Here is a 16,517-nt window from a genome sequence, read left to right as displayed (position 1 = left end):
ATGGACTTGTAATTTACATGGGCCAATACATTCTAGTTATTACTTCTGCCACTTTAAGTTGGGATTTTTTGTTACCTAATAAATGCAACCATGGTAGGGCAAGAGATTCTGACACCAATTTTCTACATTTATCTCTTTCCAGCAAATTCGGTCAATTTCTTATTTTGTATGTTTCACCTATTTTATGACTTCAAAATAGACCTCTCACAATAACAGCCTCTCACATGGCCTAGATTAGTCATATCCCACATAGTTCCATCTCCCATTCTTGTATACAGTGACTCCCACATCTTTGCTCAGGCCCTGACTTTTCCCTTTCAAACCTGCCATTCCAGGTGCCTGTTGGTCATTACAGATTTGCACACCACACCTCCACCTGAACATAGTCCTCACTCAACTCCTTTCCTCTGGTCTGCTTTTCCTCCCTTCCCCTTCATACTTCCTCATTACCTCTGCTCTGATCCAGCAACAACCATTTCTCTGTTCCCTGAGTCTGCATACCCAAATATCCCAAACTTAGTCTTGACTATTCCCTTGCTTTCATTCCCTCAGTCTAATCAATAATCAGTTCTTAGTGTTCTACTTCAGAAACGTCTGGAATTGTGCCTCCCCCATCCCCACCTAACTAGTCTTCCTGCCCATCTTTACACCTGCAGTCATCACCCCTGTCACGTGAGTTCAGGTCCTGAATAACCAATGAACCAGTGTGATGCAACCAACAATACGACCCCCCCCCCCCCCCAGTAAATCTGTTGACAGCTGCCTGGCCCTTCAAAAGCCAATCCTATACCATTTCTATCTCCTGCCCTTACCTCCTTAAAAAGCACCTGGGTATTCTTCCCTTTTCCTCTTGATTCTGTACCACAGAAGCCTAAGTAAACCAATTTGCCAAAGCAATGTTTTCCTTAGAGAACGGGGAAGACAAAGAAGAGGAGTAAAGCCCAAAATATCTTTTATGGGTCAGTGGGAAAAGAAAAGGCTGGAAATACTGTGTTAGTGGCTACTTTGTCCTATGGCTACTTTGGATAATTTACAGTGTCCCCCAGTCCCACCAGTATACATGAGGTGCTATGGCCACATAAAATCATCTGCTGTTTCCTGGCCACGTCTGGAACTCCACTGCTATGCTGGTTCCTGGACTATAATACCTTCTGGGAAATTCTCCTCTGTGAATGCACTACTCTCCTCTGTCTGGTAGCACTGAGTGTATACCCCTATTAGTCCTTCTCGTGTTATATGAGGGTTCATAATCAGGATAAGTTTCAAGAAAATGGGCATTCGATTTCCGTAAGAATGTTAGGTGGATGGATATTGCCTACTCCCTATCCCCCCTCCACCCCAGCATCCAGATTATCCATTACTGCCACCCCAGAACATTAAATAATGCCTAAAAATGCATTTTATGAATAATAAAGGCAAGTCCATTCTCACCTTAGAAATGTTGCCTCTGAAACAGTCAACAAAACCAGAAGACAACTGACAGAATGGGAGAAGATATTGGCAAATGACGTATCAGATAAAGGGCTAGTATCCAAGACTTTTAAAGAATTTGTCAAACTCAACACTCAAAAAACAAGAGATGGGCAGAAGACATGAACAGACATTTCTGCAAAGAAAACATCCAAATGGCCAACAGACACATGAAAAAGTTCTCAACATCACTTGGCATCAGGGAAATACAAAACCTCAATGAGATACCACCTCACACCAGTCAGAATGGCTTAAATTAACAAGTCAGGAAATGACAGATGATGGCGAGGATGTGGAGAAAGGGGAACCCTCTTATTCTGTTGGTGGGGATGCAAGCTGGTGCAGCCACTCTGGAAAACAGTATGGAGGTTCCTCAAAAAGTTGAAAATAGAGATACCCTATGACCCAGCAGTTGCACTATTGGGTATTTACCTCAAAGATGACAAAGGTAGTGATCCAAAGGGGCACGTGCACCCCAATGTTTATAGCAGCAATGTCCACAGTAGCCAAATTATGGAAAGAGCCTAGATGTCCATCGACAGATGAATGGATAAAGAAGATGTGGTATATATATACAATGGAATATTACGCAGCAATCAAAAATTGAAATCTTGCCATTTGCAATGACGTGGATGGAACTAGAGGGTATTATGTTAAGTGAAATAAGTCAGAGAAAGACAATTCTCATATGACCTCGCTGATATATGGAATTTGAGAACCAAGGCAGAGGCTCATGGGGGTTAGAGAGGGAAAAATGAAATGGGATGAAACCAGAGAAGGAGACAAACCATAGAGACTCTTAATCTCAGGAAACAAACTGAGGGTTGCTAGAGTGGAGGGGGGTGGGAGGGATGGGGTGGCTGGGTGATGGACATCGGGGAGGTTATGTGCTATGGTGAGTGCTGTGAATTGTGTAAGACTGATGAATCACAGACCTGTACCCCTGAAACAATAATACAAAAAAATAATAAAAATGTTGCCTCTGGAAGAATTTGGGGGTCATGCTAAATTGCAGCAAAGGCAAGGGGAAAAGCCTATCTCTGAGAGGGAAGCAGGGTAGGTATCAGGTAAGAACAGTGCCACAAAATAGTGCCTCGAGTATTTGCTGCTGAATGAATGAATCTACCAGTGACACCTACTTCCCAGGGGCTAGATCCAGATAGAGGGCAAGAAGATGGGGCTTGTTAAACTTGAAGATTCTACCACTTTCTCCTTTGAATAAGTGAAAGGTAGATGGTTTTCTACCATAGATTTTAAGTTCAAGAATCACAGGATGATATGATCACATTCTCTTTTTTTTTTTTTTAAAGATTTTATTTATTTGAGAGAGAGAAAGCACATGAGAGGGGGGAGGGTAAGAGGGAGAAGCAGACTCCCTGCCGAGCAGGGAGCCCAATGCGGGACTCGATCCCGGGACTCCGGGATCATGACCTGAGCCGTAGGCAGTCACTTAACCAACTGAGCCACCCAGGTGCCCCTATGGTCACATTCTCTTAACCGGGGTCATAACTTAAGTCAACTTTTGAACATGCTAACATTTAAATTTGTCCTCCATAAAGCAGCATCTTATTGTTGACCAAGCTGAACTATAAGCCTTTTAGGGCAGAGCTCATGCTCTGCGCATTTGTGTAGCCCAGATTCTTTCAGATTCTTTCAGATTCTTTCTCCTGGTAGATCCTCAGACAGCTAGCTGTAGGATAAATCCTGGATGAGCCCACAGCCCTCATTTATTACGGTGGGTCTACTACCACCAATAAGTTGTTGAGGCTTAATGGGATAATCAAGGTATTTGCCTACTCAGAGTTTTTGAGGCAGGGCCCGCCCACCTTGGCTGCAAACTGGACTCGCCTAGAGAGTTAATAAATACTCGCTCGCATTCCTTATCAATTCTCTTTTAATTGATCTGGGGTGCTGCCTGGGCAGGGGAGGGGTTTAAAAAATAAATCTCTCCAGGTGCTTCTACTGAGCAACTGGGACTGTTAACTACCCGTTTAGAGGCTGTCAAGGGAGGCTCCAGCCGATCAGAACCTAGTGTTTGCGTCCCTTTTCCTCGAAGTCTCTGAGGCCTCGCCCCCAAACCTATGCCCGCCCAGTGGCCCCCCCTAGCAGCGAACTTCCCGGAAAACGTACGAGGCCGGCGGGCGCGCGTACACACGTGGGACCACGCCTTACCTGCGGGCGGGAGTGCGGCCTCGGGAACGCCCGGCGCGCCCCCGCCCGGCGCGCCCCCTGGTCCTCTCGCGAGGAAGTCCGGGCGCCGGAAGTGCCTGCAGCGCGCGGCGGCGGGCCGGCGGGGCGGCGCGGGCGCGCGACCCGTGGAGGGAGGGAGAGGCGGCCGGGATCGCGTAGGCCGCGGAGAGGGGTCTCCCAGGTACCGCCGGGGTCGGAGCGCTCGGGGGAGGGCCGGGGGCGGGACGGCCACGGAAGGCCCCTGCCGGCCTCTGACTGGGGTGTCATTGCAGTGCCGCCCCCATGTTGCGTTTTCCGACCTGTTTTCCGTCCTTCCGGGTGGTGGGAGAGAAGCAGCTGCCGCAGGAGATCATTTTCCTGGTCTGGTCACCCAAGCGGGATCTCATCGCTTTGGCCAACACGGCAGGCGAGGTGAGTGAGCCCGACCCGACAGCGAGCGCGTTGCAGCCTGGCCCAGCCTCAGTTTCCCCTTTTGTGGACTCGCTGGGCCGCATGTGGGCCCCGCCCCCTTCTTTTCCAAGCAGCTGTAAACCTTAGGTGGAAGTAGAAGGGAGCATATACGGGGAGGATCATTTATGTGCCCATTTCCCGTATTTCATGGCGAAAACAACAGTTTTCACACAGCATAGTCGCACAGCCCTGCTTTCCCCGAGTCTCTTTTAGTCATTTGTTAAATGGGCTTTTTAAGAGCCCATAATGTGTCAGTCATCAACTAGAAATAGTAGATCCACAGACCCAGCCCTGAATTTGCTTACGGTTTCGTAACAGGAGGAGGATGAGTTACTGTCATACCGGAGCTGCGAATGTGCATGCATGTAGCTGCCGCAGAGGATACGTTAAAAAAATCCAGAATCCCTTGTCCAGGTTTCCTACCGTGGACCGGATCGCCACCTCCTATTAAAAATACCTTTACATTTAGGAAGGGAGTGATGCTTCCCTGGGGTCCTGACGGAGTGTACATGAGTGTTGTCACTTAGCGTTTCTAGTGCATATCACACTAGGCTTGGTCAGGTATACCCGCTGCTTCTACCTTTCTCCTGAGAGGCCTGGTTACCTGGCAGCCATTGTGTGAGGAAACCTTCAGCTCTGCATCTTTCCTCCTTTGGCCTTTGGGCAGGTTTCCTGAGAGTTACCTGGCCAGGTGAGAGTTGTGCTGTGTGCAGACCGGTGTCGCCACCAGGTGGTAAGGAATACTTAGGAGCCTGCAAAGCTGCCTCACTCTGTTGACTACTAATAGCTTCTCATCAGGCCTTGATGGCTCCTTTCTCAAGGCCCTCTGTGATGTCTTCTGGTCCCTCTCCTTTGCCACTGCGCCTTGGAACTCTTCATGCTCTAGAGAGGAGAGCCAGAGCAGCAGGCCAGAAGGGAGAGGATGGGGCATCGGTGCGACTAGATGTGTAGATGTGATAGTGGGCACTTGTTTCCATTTCCTCAGTGAAGAAGAGAGAGTGCTGTCCAGGAGTGAGGATGGAGGAGAAAATATTGGAAGTTTGAGGGGAAAGGCGGGGTATGAAAAGCTGACAAGGCAGGCAGACTAGGGAAACTTAATAAGATTGCTGGTCAGTGTTAAGAGCCACGGAGGTTAGTGGTCTTGCAGTTTGAGGGAATCTAGTGAGCACGGTTGTGTCTCTGCTGTTCTGTTCGACTGGGTGGGTGTAGGCATGGTTGGGTTTCACCAGGGTTGTTGTTTTGCAAATGTCACATAGCAAGAAAGATGCAAGGGAGTTAAAGTTACATGTCAGAGGGGCGATGGTAATGATGATCCTCGGATTAAGTATGGAAGTGGGGGCATGTGTGAGTGAGGGATAATGAGTAGGTGGGATCAGTGGGTTGTAGGACTTGGTGAGGTTGAAGAATTGAAGTTGGGTATTAGTAGGGATGAACTAGAAGGATAGAGACAGTGATGGAAGGTGGGAGGTTTGAGACATTATGGCAGCACGTGTAACTGTAGGGACAAGGTCAAGGGCATGACCCCAGGAGTGACTGAGGTGAGTAGAAGACGTGACCATTGGAAGAAAGGTAGTTGAGCACTGAAAAGCCAGGACATCGTAGCTCTTGAAATCACCAAAAATGGGGATGAATAGTGTTGGAAAGCATGAGTGAGTCAGACAGGAGTCCAGATCTTCCAGGAACGAGGGGGATGGCCTAGGGGTCTTTAGGGAACTGCAGTTAAGAGGGGTAGTGGGTAGTATGGTGTGATTGCATATGATTCAGAGTTAGAGGATTTTAGAGAAGAAAAGTCATCCAGAAATGGCATCGGGAATCAAGGAGGAAACCACCTTCATCTCCTGGCCCAGTAGAATGGGGAACATGGGATGCAGCATGGCTATTACCTGAGAATCCTGCTGGAAAGCGATGTCCTTGGGTGAGAAACACATTTCAGGGAAGAGAAGGAAGATATGGGCTTCTTTTTTTTTTCCCCCCAGTAATTTTTTATTGTTATGTTAATCACCATACATTACATCATTAGTTTTAGATGGATATGGGCATCTTGATGATACCTGGTTGTGAATTTCAGAGGGCACAGAGGAAAGGTTTTGGAAATAAGGGCTCGGAGAAGAGCACTGTGTTTAGGGAATGAAGGATTCCCTGTGGGGGCCAATGTACCAGGAGTGAAGAGTGCTGTGAGGTAAAGTGGGAGAGGTGAAGCTGTGAGTGTGGGGACCTGAGAAGGTGTGGGAGGGTCTGCAGGGATGCATGCAGTTCCTTATTTTCAGTGGTTGTGTAGAGGATGGAGTAGGGACAGCTTTATTTCTGAGTCAGAAGGAGCTCTGGGGCACATCTTGACCCTAGGAATTTTCCCGTGTGGAAGTGGAAATTTAGAATGGCTAAGTGACTTGCCCAAGACCTATGGCCAGTAAGCAACACAGCTGAAATTCCATCCCAAGGTGTCTGATTCCAAGTTTGGTGTTATTTGACTATTACAGCTACTTTTCTGCTTTTTATGTTCCTTATTTCTTTTTCTATCATGATCTTCTTGGACAACCTTATTTCTTTCTAAAAGATAAGTCTCTTATTGACATAGAAGATAGGAAAATGTATAGAGTACAGGGTTAAATTAGGTCTTGTTTCACCCATCGCTTTGAATATACCTTCAGTTCATTCAGACCTTGTTGTCTTCTAATTTCTTCTGATAGCTAAATATTATGCTTGAGATTATATTTAAAGATTTATAGTGAGGATCTAGGTTTATTTCAGTTTTGGAAATGGATTTTTAATTTTTTGCCATGTATCTGTTTTGTTTTAGGTTTTACTTCACCGACTTGCAAGTTTTCATCGAGTTTGGAGTTTTCCACCAAATGAAAATACAGGAAAGGAAGTGACCTGTCTGGCTTGGAGACCAGATGGCAAACGTAATGATAGGATTCTTTGAAAATACATTATTATTATTATTATTAACAAAAAAAGTATTTTGTAAAGAAAGCTTATTTCCTGAAAGAATTTATTGTTCTTATTATATTCTTATTGTATACTAAATATCAGCTTGGGAGCTTTGCTTTTTGGAAGCTTTGAAGTGTTTTCATAGAGTTGAGATTAATTTTACTATGTTGTTTCTTGGCTGAGATCTCTCTAAAATGAAATTTGACTTTTTGGCAAAGGTAACGCTAGAATAAAATCTGTGGAATGTACAAAATACTTAGGCTTTGCTGTTGGCGCTGTCTTGTCCTGCATTGATGGCCCACGTTCCATCTACCATTCACTAGTCTGTCGAGTACCACTGTGGTCTTTTCTCCCCAAAATGTATGTTAACATTAAATGTGTAGCTCATAAATATTCTCTTGGCACGAATGCTTGTCTCACCTGAAGGACTATCAGCTCTGACCCCATTCCTTCCTCTTTCTCCGCGTGCCCTTTATTTTGTAGCTTCTTATGCTTCCACCTGTTGTTTTTGCAATGACAGTCGTGATTTGAGCTGCTGTACACAGAGTCAATACAGTAAAATGCTATAAATTATACAGCTTAAAGTTCATCTGTTATCATTGGTGCTTTAAGGAAAAAAAACTGAATCATTTTTGTAAAATGATATGTATTCCTTATTGCTTAATTTTTTTCTGGTAAATATAAATGAGTCTGTAAAAACACCTGGAAAGCCTGTTCAGCTCTCGTTTTATCTTTTAATAAAAAAACAAAAAAAGGGTATGTGTAAAATTAGAGGACTTTTATAAGTAGCATTATGAGATCTTGCACTATTCATCCAAAACACCAGAATCTCAAAAATAAATCATGAAAGTCTGTGTGTGTTGAAATGTATATAAGTAGATGAATTTTTTATCATTAAAAAAATATACCTTGTGTTTTTGGACAGTGAAATAAGGTTTTTTAGGTAAGGATTATTTCAAGATTGCTTTAAATTGTTTGAAGAAGAGGAGATGTGGGTTGCCTCACATCTTGCAAAATTGTGTGTCTTGGTATACCGTGAAATGCATAGCCCTCTACTTAGAAATTCTTAATTTGATGTGTTAGGAAGATGTTAGTGACCTGTGTGGAGAGACTATGCTAGATAATTCAGCCACAGTGAAAGAAACAAGACTCATCAGCATTTGATGGTCTCGTTTCCCATGAAGGGTTAGGAACAAAAGGGAATACTGAACTTTCTAAGAACTAAGCAGATGGAATCACTTCTCACCGGTTAGGCACGTTTACAAGACCAGCATATCTTGGTGATAGGATATTATTGTTTGTCTGTTGAGACCTGTTCTGTATCTTCTGCTTGGAAGCAGGGCTCCAGTCCAGAGGCTTTGATGTGTAAGATGTGTAAGACGTTAAGTGCAGTACACGAGAAAGTAGTCGGTCACTCATGAGAGTTTGAGCCTTTGAAAATAAGCTTAGATGACAGCATAACTACATGTAAAGATAGCTTTCCATTTTAAAAAATATTATTTAAAGGAAGGATTTTTAGGTTAAATAATTTCTATGATGATGATACATTTAAAATAGTAAAACTGGGCAAGAAGTGAAATAGCCATTTCGTTTTCTTGACTGTTACAGTAAGTCATCCTCATCGTCTCTTCTTGTTTCAGTTTTGGCCTTTGCTCTTGCGGACACCAAGAAAATCGTTTTGTGCGATGTAGAGAAACCTGAAAGCTTGCATTCCTTCTCTGTGGAGGCCCCAGTGTCTTGTATGCATTGGATGGAAGTGACTGCAGAAAGCAGGTAGAGGAAGGATTGGAAGGACGACTCCAGCAGCCGCCGTGGGACAGCTGTGCGCCTGCTGGGATTAAAACGGACACTTGGGAGGATCTGAGTGTTGAGCATGGGCACGCTGCATTTAACTTTGGGTTTTCAGTTTATATGCCTGAAGGGCTAAGATTTGTCTTTGCTTTTTATTTTTAGTAGTTAATATCAGTGCTTTATACTTTCTTATTTCTTTCTTTTTTTAACTTAAATTTTAGGTAGTTAACAGTGCAATATTGGTTTCTGGAGTAGAATTCAGTGATTCATCACTTACATACAACACTCAGTGCTCATCACAAGTGGCCTCCTTCATGTCTATCACCCATTAACCCATCCCCCACCCACCTCCCTCCATCAGCCCTCAGTTTGTTCTCTGTCATTGAGTCTTTTATGGCTTGTTTCCCTCTCTCCTTTTTTTCTTCCCCCCCCCTTCCTGTGTGTTCATGTTTTCTTCCTTAATTCCACGTATGAGTGAAATTCTATGGGTAGTGATTTGTTCTTTCAAGTAGCAGAAATTAAAATTACTGATTAGCAAATTGAGGTTCTTTGTTCCTTTTTGCCACCCATTTCTTTCGGAGCTTGGGCGTTTTTTTTGCATCTTCGTAAATATCCTCAGAGTACAAAAAGTGCTAAGTTGAGCATTCTGGGGTTTTTTGTTTTGTTTTGTTTTGTTTGTTTAAAGATTTTATTTGAGAAAGAGAGAGAGGGAGCATGAGCAGAGGGAGGGGCTGAGGGAGATGGAGAAGCAGACTCCCCGCTGAGCAGGGAGCCCAATGTGGGGCTCCATCCCAGGACCCTGGGATCATGACCTGAGCTGAAGGCAGATGCTTAACTGACTGAGCCACCCAGGTGCTCCTCAGTGCTTTGTTTTGATGTTGAATGAGTTCTTTCTGTGTCTGTGGTCTTGATAGTTTCCTGGTCTCATGAAAATAACTTTGCCTTAGTCTACATTCAAGTCATATACCAGGTTTGCAGTCAAGATGGCCTAAAAAATAAATGGGTTTATCTAATACTGAAAATAAAAGTTTTTTTTTTTTTTTTAGGAAATGTGATAATTTTCTTACCAATAGTCTTTCCTTTCTTTTTTTTTTTTAAATATTTTATTTATTTATTTGACAGAGAGACACACAGCGAGACAGGGAACACAAGCAGGGGGAGTGGGAGAGGGAGAAGCAGGCTTCCCACCGAACGGGGAGCCCAATGCAGGGCTTGATCCCAGGATCCTGGGATCATGACCTGAGCTGAAGGCAGACGCTTAATGACTGAGCCACCTGGGCGCCCCAGTTTTTCCTTTCTAATAAACTTTTAAGTTAATTTCAAATTAACTAAAGGGGGAGTCTATAAAAAATTGAATAATAAGGATCTCACCTGGTGTTTGAAATTCACTATAGATAAAACATTTATCTATAATTAATGCATCATCAAATAATCCAGGGTTGCAAATGGTCATGTGAATTTATCAATGCTTAGAGGAGCAGAGTACACCATGTCATTTCTATCCCATTCAAGGTACCTGCTAAGTGTATCCTAACATACTTCCTACTAATAGTTTAGAAATATAATGTGGAGATTCCAGGATCTCTCAGGACACCAAGTTTGTGTTAAAGTGGGAAAAAAACGTGTGCCAAGTCACCTTTTCACTCATTTATTACCACCCTTATTTGGAGGTAAAATTGAGAAAAGGGAATAAGCAAGACTATTTCAAAATGCGTGGTGTCGTCTTAGATACTTGCTGGATTGTCAAATCCCCAAATGTATATAAGCCGTAGAACCCACAGTTAAATGAGATAATTACTGCAGTGTTCTTTAAAACCCACATTCACCCTTGATATTCATATGTGTTTAGATGGTTCTTAGATGAGAGTTAAAAAAATCATAAATTCTTGGGATGCCTGTGTGGCTCAGTCGGTTAAGCATCTGCCTTCAGCTCAGGTCATGATGCTGGGGTCCAGGGATCAAGCCCCATGTCGGGCTTCTTGCTCAGTGAGGAGTCTGTTTTTCCCTTTTCCTCTGCCCCTCCTCCTGCTCATGCTCTCTCTCTCTCTCTTGCTTGCTCTCTCTCAAATAAATAAAATCTTTAAAAAAAAAAAAATCCTAAATTCTTAGTATCTAATACTGAATACATAGAGAAAATTATTTATTAATATTTATTCCTCTAAGTGTAAAGTGGCTGGGTTTTTCCCCCCCCCAGAAACAAGGCCCCTTGTAAATGAAGAATTTCCTATTTTTTTGTTTGTTGTTTGTGATTATTACAATGACTGTTTTATAATAGTAAAGTATGTGTGGCATCTGTTTACTTGGTATTGTATATAATATGTAAAACTGGGCAGTTTTTTAAAAAAGTACTTTTTAATGGAAAAACAAGTAAAATCTTTGGTGTTTTAGTAATGCTTCTTCTTGGCTTTTCTTTTCAGTGTTCTAACATCCTTTTATAATGCTGAGGATGAATCAAATCTTCTCTTACCTAAACTACCTACCCTGCCAAAAAAGTAAGTATCAGAGTTGAATTTCACTGGAATCCGTCTTGCAGATTTCTATTTCCTTTGACACTGTGATGATTTTCTCATGTGTTTTTAAAAACATATTTCTATTGCTTTTTACACTAGTCTCTGTTTTTCTCTAGTTACAGCAACACCTCAAAAATTTTTAGGTAAGATATGCCTTTTTTGTTTTCAGGTAAAATAATCTTTTATTAGTTGAAAGATGTAGTTGAAAGGTAACCCAATTATTTTTATATTTTAGTGAAGAAAATTCTGATGAAATTATTAAGCTTTTGGGAGACGTCAGGTAAAGTTTGCAAATATCTTAAATAACAAGTCTAATTTCTTAAAGTTGGTGTTTGATATTTGAGACAAGAGTTCAGAGTTTCAAGGGCAGTTCCTTTATGTGTTATGTTATTTCCCTGCTGACAAACAGCACTGAACAATATACAGACATTAGTGTCTATTATTTACTTGTTTTTATTGTATGGTCTTTGATTGTGTCAAGTTCAATAATACTATAATGTACCTTTGTTTATTTTAAAAGTAAAGGAGGATAGATGTTACTAGCGTTTCTAAAATTAAAATTAAATATTTCAAGTTTTTAAAGCCCTTTTAATACATTTAGCATCAGAGCCGTGAAACAACTAACGGCACTTTCTATTAGGTGGAAAAAGGATTGTGTTGTTATTGAGAGTATATAAATACAGTAGTTGTTAAAATACTATAGCCTTATTTTACTATAAACCGATGTTTTTTAGGCTAGAGCAAATTTATGTTCCTTTGAGAAAAGGAAGAAGCCCAGTGTGATTGAATATTGAGTATTGGTGAATTTGTTTGGGGTTTCAGTTTCCCCACAGGGAAGTCTTAGCATGCAGATTATCTGAGAGCAAGAACAACTTACATCTTGGTTTAAGAACTCGGTCTTCTCTGATGTCCTCAGCTTGTTACATTCCTTTTAATTAGGCTTAATATTCTTGTCCTCGGAGGAAGCTCTGGATTTATCGAGCTTTATGCGTATGGAATGTTCAAAATTGCTCGAGTCACGGGGGTAAGTTTTCCTTTAAAATTTTCCACGTCATTTCTCTTAGAATATACCACCTAGAATATACCAGCTAACTGATTTATGGAAAAAAAATTAAAACACCAGGGTATTTTTCTCAGTTTCAGTTATTGGAGTTACTCATTTTTAAATGTTAAGAGGATAATTTTATTACTAAGATAAAATAGTGGTGATAGGGTATCTATGAAGATCAGGTACTATTAGTGGAATTAATCAAGTTTTTCTTAAGAAAAAGATTGACATGATACACTTGATTACGATTCAATGGTTTTCTAGTCTGTAGTCAGGGCTAGAGCTACAGTTTGTGACTGGAACGTGACGAACATCATGAGGAGCGATCTTCTACTTAGGACCAGATCTGTGCTGGTTGCTAAGTCTCGGTCTTGTCCACAGCTTTTCCGTCCTATTCTTGCCATTTCTGAGGGGAAGAGGATATATTGTAGGCTCTCCAGCACTTGATTTGGGACCCCTGATGGAGGGGTGTGTGTCCATGAGGGGTGTGGACTGGGGGTACACACACCTTCCTTCCTGCACATGCGTGGAAGGCGTCAGGCGTGTGTGTTTCTGCTTTAGAGAGTTCCATGAGTTTCTGTTGCCTGTATTATAAGCAGGTGCAGACTAGCAATAATACTAAATGGACCAGGGGATTTGACTCTTTTACAGATCGTTGGTACTTGTCTTGCATTGTGTTTATCCAGTGATTTGAAATCATTGTCAGTGGTCACAGAGGTTTCTGCTGGCGGTGCTTCGGAGGTCTCATACTTCCAGGTAAGTGTGGAAACCTGGTAGCAGCAGACAGTAAATTCATTTTTTAAAGGTGTTATTAAAACAAAGCAAGGGAAAAAAAAACCCAACTTGGAGCTTCTAAATCTCATATATAGAATCTTACTCTAGTGAACACTTTATTATTCCCAGGGCCCAGTATAGTTTTCATAAAAACAGTGTTTTGATAGTTTATTAATGACCATGTTAATTGGTTGCTATACCAGTTTATCTTTGTACCAAGTATTCTTTTTTTTATGATTTACTTATGTATTTGAGAGAGACAGTGTGAGCAAGGGGAGGGGGAGAGTGAGATGGAGTGAGAATCCCAAGCAGATTCTGTGCTGAGCTCAGAGCCTGTCATGGGGCTCCATCTCACCACCCATGAAATCATGAGGGGTTGGACGCTTAACTAAGCCACCCAGGCACCCCTCTATCAGGTGTGTTCTTAGGACTCTGATCCTAAAAATAATAAAAGCTAATACTTATCATTTGTTTAATATGTGCCAAGTACTGAGTGATTCAGTATAAATCATTTGAATCCTCACAGCAACCTAATAGGTAGGTCCTATTATTATCCCTATTTTATAGATAAGTAGAAACTGCAGAACTTGCTCGGTATCACTCATATGGAAGTGATGCTGGGCAGGGTGGCTCCAGAGTCAGTGCTCTTCACCAACACATTGCCTCTTGTTGGGAAAAACTGGGGCGCCTGGGTGGCTCAGTCATTAAGCATCTGCCTTCGGCTCAGGTCATGATCCCAGGGTCCTGGGATCGAGCCCCGCATCGGGCTCCCTGCTCAGTGGGAGGCTTGCTTCTCCCTCTCCCTCTGCCTGCCTGCCTGTCTGCCTACTTGTGATTTCTCTCTCTCTGTCAAATAAGTAAATAAAATCTTAAAAAAAAAAAAGTTGGAAAACACCTTTTGTACTGTATGCTGTTTATATTGTAAGTTGTGGAAACTGTGGGCTCCTATAGAGTATTTAGATTGTAGCCTTGCCTTTAGGAAAGTCTTCCCTAGATTTTTTTTTTTTTAAGATTTTATTTTTAAGTAATCTCTACACCCAACATGGGGCTCAAACTCACAACCCCAAGATCAAGAGTTGCACTCCACCAGCTGAGCCAGCTAGGTTCCCCTTCCCTAGATTTTCATGCCAAATAACCCAGCCACTTAGCTTAAGGATGCGCGAATTCTCAAACAAAAGTAGAACAAAAAGATGCAGGATGCACTGTGTCTGATGCTTTCCAGTATTCATTGTTGTATTCAGAGCATCAGGGAACTCTTGACGTCCTGATCCCCAGAATAGTTGGTCATATTTACTCTTCATCTTAAGATTCCGTGAAAATATGATTTCTAGGATTGCATTTGATGCTGTAATAAAATGATTCACTATTTCTTTGAAGTTTGTAATGGATATTTTTTTAAATAACAGCTTTATTAAGATAATTCTTACACCATTGTAATGGATATTTAGCTTGTCTTTATCAGTAGCTTATAGTTCTTTAAAAACTTTTTATGTATATTTGTAATCATTTCTTAAATTCTCATAGTGTTACAAAATAGATTATTATATTTATCTAGCTATGGAGATGGCATTGCTAACCTAGAGAGGGGTGACCTGTGCACACTTAAACATGGCAGATTAGAAAATCCTGAAGTTCTGTTCTTTTAGTCTTCAAAGTATTAGGCTCAAAGGTAGCAGAATTCAGACATAGTCTTTCTGATACATACTTAGACCTTGACTCTTCTAAATTGTAGGATTTTTTTTTTTTTTTAGCTGGGACTGATTTATCTTTAAAAGAAGTGTGTGTGATTGTAACTCACTTTATTTTGATTTTATAGCTTGAAACCAATCTATTGTACTCTTTCTTACCTGAAGTAACTCGGATGGCTAGAAAGTTTACTCACATTTCAGCCCTTTTACAGGTATTTATTTGTAACTTGTTTTATGTGAACATTTACTCTTAAGTTTCTAACAGTCTATAAATAAAACACTTGCAAATTTTATTCTGTAAAGCTAACTGTGGTATAAAGTGTCTATTCTGATAATCTTATAATGTCCGTTAATAAGAAAAAGAAATTTAATTGAAAATCTATTCCCACCAGAAAAGAAAAAAGTAGTTTAAATCTTTTAAAAATAATCCCCTAAGTGAAATAACATTTTGGAATTTGAAAAGGCTTACTGCAAATCAAGCCTTATGGGAAACAGCCATCATATCAATTCACTCTTGTACATAAACACCCACCCCAAATTAGCCATGGTTCTGTAGGTCAGTGTCTTAGTCAGTCCACAGTTTGGCCTGGGCCAGCTAGAAGGTTCTGCTGATCCGGGCCAGCTTCAGCTCATCGCAGCCTGGCCCAGTCGTGTGTCAGTGGCCAGCTGGCTGGTCTGAGTGTCTCTTAGCCGTGGTGGCTCCCCATGTGCCATCTCCCAGCAGGCTAGCGCGGGCTCATTCCTGAAGTGGCAGCCACAGCAGTGGTGTCAGGAGTGCAAGGGGGAACGTGCAGAGCCTTTGGAGGCCTTGGACTCGGTGTCCCTTCTGCTGTGTGTCGGTCACGGCAAGACTCACTCAAGGCCAGCCCAGATTCAGGGACTAGGGAGATGGAGTCTGCTTCTGGATAGAGGAGCTACAAAGAACTGTGGCTGTTCTTTTTCAGTCTGCCACAGTCCCTGACTTACTTGATGTCAAAGATTTCTGCACATCGGTGCCTTTTTAAGGATTCTGTTTGAAAATTGAATAGCTGACTCAACCAGCATTTTGACAGTTCGTGTACATGAAACATACATATAAAAAGCTGGAGGATGTCTGTTTTACCAGATAAAAACTTAATTTCCGAATGTTTGATGGTTAAGTGGTTATCAAGCATTAGCTGTGGTCTTCTCTTTCACAGGGTGAGTTAAAAATGATTGAAAGTAAATTCTGGATTTCTTTGAGATAGTTGGCAGGAAGAAGCATATATTACTTAGCAAATTGATTTATGTAGTTTCTTTTCTTTTCTTTCTTTTTTTTTTTTTACTATTCTGATAGCTATTTTTTTTCCCTTCTTGTTAATAGTATATAAATTTGTCACTAACGTGTATGTGTGAAGCCTGGGAAGAAATACTGATGCAGATGGATTCTCGTCTCACCAAGTTTGTACAGGTAATGTTTGTGAGGTTTCCCCTGGAAGGAGTGGAAACGGGCACGCTGTCCTCATTGACTTCCCGAGCTACCTGATGGATACTGGTCGGGTTTGTAAAAGATGAAGGTCAAGCTTTCAGATGGCTTGGTCTGATCACACACTGTTTCCCCAGAGAGGAAGGGCTCTCCTCGCATCAGGACAACCTAGGTGGGTCTGTGAAGTGGAGCAGGTGGGGCGTGGAGAGTCAGGACGGGTA

General features: G+C 41.9%; 1 protein-coding gene across 3 annotated transcripts in view; it reads left to right on the top strand.

The window, feature by feature from the left end:
- The first annotated feature begins 3,783 nt into the window (after positions 1–3,783).
- ANAPC4 (anaphase promoting complex subunit 4) overlaps positions 3,784–16,517 on the top strand; it is a 38,141-nt gene continuing 25,407 nt past the window's right edge. For 2 of the 3 annotated variants that reach the window (XM_021679449.1, XM_021679448.2), the window contains exons 1-11: positions 3,784–3,841; positions 3,933–4,071; positions 6,908–7,013; positions 8,682–8,814; positions 11,250–11,324; positions 11,459–11,485; positions 11,578–11,622; positions 12,282–12,366; positions 13,042–13,146; positions 14,981–15,064; positions 16,195–16,281. In XM_021679449.1, the coding sequence (XP_021535124.1) occupies positions 3,943–4,071; positions 6,908–7,013; positions 8,682–8,814; positions 11,250–11,324; positions 11,459–11,485; positions 11,578–11,622; positions 12,282–12,366; positions 13,042–13,146; positions 14,981–15,064; positions 16,195–16,281 (876 nt within the window). In that variant the 5' untranslated portion in view covers positions 3,784–3,841; positions 3,933–3,942. Of the gene's footprint in view, positions 3,842–3,901; positions 4,072–6,907; positions 7,014–8,681; positions 8,815–11,249; positions 11,325–11,458; positions 11,486–11,577; positions 11,623–12,281; positions 12,367–13,041; positions 13,147–14,980; positions 15,065–16,194; positions 16,282–16,517 lie in introns of those variants that run through there. The other variant, XM_044913013.1, reaches the window with a different exon arrangement.

Source organism: Neomonachus schauinslandi, chromosome 2 (assembly GCF_002201575.2).
Source record: "Neomonachus schauinslandi chromosome 2, ASM220157v2, whole genome shotgun sequence".
NCBI lineage: Eukaryota > Metazoa > Chordata > Mammalia > Carnivora > Phocidae > Neomonachus > Neomonachus schauinslandi.
The sequence above is the reverse complement of the archived record's forward strand: the minus strand, read 5'-3'. Positions and strand labels throughout refer to the sequence as shown.